Source organism: Montipora capricornis, chromosome 2, assembly GCF_036669925.1.
Source record: "Montipora capricornis isolate CH-2021 chromosome 2, ASM3666992v2, whole genome shotgun sequence".
Taxonomy (NCBI): domain Eukaryota; kingdom Metazoa; phylum Cnidaria; class Anthozoa; order Scleractinia; family Acroporidae; genus Montipora; species Montipora capricornis.
Genome location: NC_090884.1, coordinates 24,206,830 through 24,211,829, shown reverse-complemented (window position 1 = coordinate 24,211,829; position 5,000 = coordinate 24,206,830). Strand labels below are relative to the sequence as shown.

Here is a 5,000-nt window from a genome sequence, read left to right as displayed (position 1 = left end):
ACTCCTAGTCGCTTCATTTCATTGAAACCGGGATAAGCTCCGGCCTTGATGGGCCTTCTGGCTCGTAGAGCAGACTTTACCTTACCAAATGTTGCTAATAAAGAAATTGTGTGCAGTTACTAAATGAAAATCCTGAGAGAGCTAAATCTACACAAAAGTGACATCAAAACATTACTTCCTCATGATTAATATTGTAACTTGTATACATACAGTACTAGCTGTATGTTTATGTTAGTGCAACACAAGTGTTTTGGGCTTTTAGAGTATCAAAATAATTTTTCCCTTGCCTACATAATGAGTTACCTTCACAGGTAGTGGCTAAATGGCATCATGTTATCCTTCACCCATTTCTCCAAGGCTTAACCAATCAGTTTGGAATGTAACTAATGGCAGACAACCCATCTTCAGTCCAGCTGCCAAAGTTTTGTTAAATAACGAATATTTTGCTTTTAGTGAATTGTGGAAACGCTTAATTATCCATAGCTTCAGTTGACGCGTAACTAATATTGAATTTCCCTTGATGGATACCGTCTAATCAGTACAGATTTTCATTTAAATCACAGGTTGTCATTCCCATGTAATTTACCTCAACCACTTACTTGATCGCTTATGAGGCTTTAAAATGGAAAAATCACACTGATTCTCGAGAAGAATGTTCTTCGTTTTCTTTTATTTCGAACTGCGCACATCATGACAAACATCTGCAGAATTACGCTTTTCCTGAATCCTGTTGGCTAGACAGCCATTACATCTTCACAGTTGAAAAGATTGTGCATTGACTGTTATGGTTCCCTTTTCAATGTAAAACCGAGACCCGATTCGCCACATCTTCTGCCATTGTATTTGTAAAACTAGAACTAACATAAATATCATGTTTTGCTTGAAAAGTTGTCATGTGTTGACCAATCATTGTGACTGTGTCACACCAATGAGAAGCCCCGTTGGTGGGCGAACAGGTTTTTCAAAAATAGGGGGTCTTCTTGCAAGTGTTCCCTCAGTTTCTTGCCCCAACTGTCGCGAGGCCAGTTTGTGGAAAATCATTGAAAGCTCTTCTGTTGAACATTTATCAACTGTTGAGGCTGAGTTGCGTAAACTTAAACTTTGCCGACGCGATTTTTTTATATTTTTGAGCGGGAATTCTGGTTTTCTTAGTCTTGATAAAATCTTCAAGTGACTGGTCAGTTTCCTGAAAAATGATACCCTATTCTAGACCCAAATGTTCGGATGTATATACCCTATGCTAGAGTAAACTGCTTGAAAATCATACCCTTCACAGCGTTGATATAGTGATAAAGTATTGAAATCCACTGAGAAGTGATATTTCATACATTGGAGCACAGTCTAATGAAAAGTGTTAAAGTACAGTGCTTTCAATAAGATCTGGACCTGCTGGAGCTCCAGTGGGTATTCTATTGTGAACTTCCACATATATTTTGCTCAGTGCAAGTCAATTTCAAAAAATTAGAATAACAGGAATACTGTACTACTTTCCGGCGAATGCTGTACTGAGCAGCTGAAGCTTACTAGGATACTTGCAATCTTATTAAAAGCACTGATGGTATCATTAAGGCCATTCATAACAGTATTCTCATCAATAATCTTTGCAATGTTCTGTTGATTTCATGATAATCCTTAAACATGTCAGTGTATGTACAGTACAAGGAATTTGCAGTTAAAATCAACATTCACAGTCTGATGCCTGATCAATACAGTACATACAAAACAATGTCTGAAGCTATAATGTTCCATTCCATTAACTTTTCTGATCTCTGGTCTCAGCTGTTTAAAGGCTGGATACCTTCAACTAGTGGAATATTAGAGTGACTCCCCTTTTACCACAAATAACCATGATTCTGCACAGGATTTATCTATATTATTTTATCTAACTTGATAGAGTGACTGGTTATCCACTAGATAGGGTAATCTTGGCTTTGAACAACTGAGTACTGGATGAAAGAAACTGTTCAACTTTGAAGCATGCTCAGAGTAAAATGAGGATATTAAATACAAGAAGGGGACTGTAATTGAAATTATGTACAGGTACTGTACATTCACTGATAAATTGATCCCCAAAGAGCAATATGTTCCTGCATCCATTTATGGAGATCTCTGTAATCCAGGTCATGCAATAAGCTTTTGTCGAACTCTGGAAATGATGGATAGCCCTTGCGCCCTTCGATCTTCATAAATGCCTTGCAGGTAATTAGGTCTTCAACGATCTGTTTCACTGCATCTTCATCCTTTGAGCTGGTCCTGTGACCATGCTTGTCCCCTGCCACACAGTCCCTGTCAATAGACTCATAAATGAGATCTACAGTCTCCAATGTTCCTGCTATTCTTTCTGCACTTGCCTCATTTAGATTTGGTCCCAGTTGTCTCCACATAGCTTTGAGACCTGAGTGCTGTAGCTCCTTCTTATAATCTAAAGAGACGTTCCTTCCAATATGACCAGTTCCATTGTAAAATTTGTTCCATTTGCAACTTAATGCTTGCTGTTTAGGAAGTATTGATATGCACTTAACCAAATGAAGGAGAATGACATAAGCATATTTGTAGTGTCCATGTGTTTTGAATAACAGCAGGGCCACTTTGTATATGTTAAACAATCTGTCTCCATCACCTTCTTTGACAGCATCACTGAAGTCCATCAGGAACAGTCCAAAAGTCAGTTTGGCAATGTGATAATTGTAGCAGTAATCTTGTTTGTTGTCATCACCCTTTGGAATTTCCTCATTTTGTTCATATGCTACCTGACCATGTTTATTCTCTTCATGCCTAAAAAAAAAACAGAAGGCATTCATGCAGGTTTACTTGAATGCTTATGCTATTTTCAACTCGCAAGAACTATAACAAATTTAAACATGCACAAATTAACAACCATATAATAGTAAAAAGTGGACACTACATACAATCATACAATCAGAAAGGTCCAGATGATCGAGGTTTGTCTGTAAAATTATGTGTAACATGCTGAAATGTATCCCACGGGAACTTTCATATTATTTAAAATTCAGGTTACATGTAGCTTAATAACTGCACATTCCTATGCACCTTAATATAATGTATACCTGTTTCTTGTTGTCTTTGTTTTAAATACTTCACCACATCTTGCTCTGCAATAGAAATAGCCAAAGGCATCTCTTGTGTCTGTCCCATTGTCAAAGGATAAGTTGTGAACTTCAATTTCGTGTCTGTAACATGAAGACAAAAATGTGTGATAAAAACCTCTTGGATCATATATTTGAAAGATGTGCTGGTTTGGGTGGCATGTAGATTTTTGCATAATACCCCTGTATTATTATGACAGCTACATGTAGTTGGGAGAAAATATTTTCTGTATTGGTTGGAGTCTTGATGTGATGAAGACCACATTATATCGAATATATATTCTTCCTAAATTATGCCATCACTACAAAGCCTTTAAGCTGTATCAAAATTGAATGCAGTGTAGTATCTTGATTCATCATTGCTTATTTGGATGTACATGTAAATATATAAACAAAAGCACACAATGACCTTGTGAGTGATTGCTTTCCAGCCTGAAAAATCTTGAGGCCATCCAAATGCAACTCACTCTTGAACCTGTGAGATTCTTTTGGCCAATCACAAAATGCCACATGAAATGTAGAATCAATCACAGTACTTGATTTAGAGACAGCATTACTCTTAATTGGCATCTCAAAAGTAGTTCTAAATAAATAAACCAAAATGACACAGCACTAAGCTGATATTCACCTTACTCTGCCAGAGTGGTACACATATGTGGCTGTGCAATCTTCTGCGCGGCACTTCCACCTTCCCTCTTGCTTATGAGCCTCTTAGAGCTCTTTTGTCCGCTCAACCAAAGCACTAAAGTCATCTGCATTAAATAAAAACAACCACTTGGCTTGGGTTTCTTTTGGGACTGAGGAGTCTGGTAGTATGACATTTGGTGTATTTGTCTTGTACATTACAGACTGATCTTCCCCTAAAATGTCAAACAGTGTAACATTGAAGCATGAGCTTCCTGTAATATCTGTCACTGCATTATTCAAGGAAAGTGGTGAAGTATTCTCTTCCAGCAATAGCCCACCCATGAAAAAAAAGTAAAGTACAATCATTATGTTGCTTGAAAGTTTAGCCTGTTCAAACTAGGTTATACTGAATTGTGTTCAAGTTAACACTGGAAAGTCTTTCAAATATTTAGATAGTGTTTTCTAAATTAATTTTATTATTAAGGATGGTGCCTACTATTGTTATTGCACATACGTTCTGTTCTGACTGAACCCAGTTTCTTTGGAGTAATCTCGGCCCACCTAGAATTTTGCTTTAGCCAAATTCCCTAGATTGAGTAATTTAAATTATCTACTTACCACTAGTGTCTTTCATTTCAGTCATTTCCATAAAGGATGCCAAGATGTGCGCTTCTATCTCACGAGCATGAAATTCGCTGTATTCATTGAAATTGCTTTCAACTCCTTTGGAAGCGTTTGTTTTCCCTGCCCTGTTTATGCTTGAAGATGTTGTGCCAATCAAAAAAAGGGACTACAATATTGAAAGACAAAAAAGATGTGGTTAATACTGAAATAGATGGTTATAACTTACACTTATTACCTTGTACAGAGTATACTTGTCATGCCAGTCAGCAATTTCTGTATCAATGCCTTCTAGTCTCTCATATGGGGTCTCACCATCTCGAAATGTCCACATAGCATGCCTTGCGCGCTCTTCAAAAAGCTGATCACCATGAAGTGGGATGGTGGCTACCACCTTTTTCTGACCATCTTTAACCTTTAACCATGGCACATACTTCTCCTGGTTGGTCTGCAACAGCTTAGACATATCCCCAGAGACATTTGGATTGAAGAATGCCATACTAAGGCAACACTGAATAGCATTAAAAGTATTGCATGTTAAATACATGTACATCCAATCCACCATTTATAACACTAACTTGGGAAAAATCTAAACTTAAAAAATACATGTTGTATCAATGTTTCCTGTTGTGGAGCAACAAAAAG

The 5,000-nt window shown here is 37.3% G+C and overlaps 1 protein-coding gene across 1 annotated transcript; it reads right to left on the bottom strand.

The window, feature by feature from the left end:
- Positions 1 to 417: 417 nt before the first annotated feature.
- On the bottom strand, positions 418 to 4,689 carry LOC138036929 (uncharacterized). Its single transcript, XM_068882961.1, has 5 exons — positions 4,594 to 4,689; positions 4,353 to 4,524; positions 3,736 to 3,817; positions 3,069 to 3,191; positions 418 to 2,775 (listed from the first exon to the last, which is right to left on the bottom strand). Exons 1-5 carry the CDS (start codon positions 4,687 to 4,689, stop codon positions 2,052 to 2,054), a joined length of 1,197 nt encoding a protein of 398 aa, XP_068739062.1. The 3' UTR covers positions 418 to 2,051.
- Positions 4,690 to 5,000: the final 311 nt, after the last annotated feature.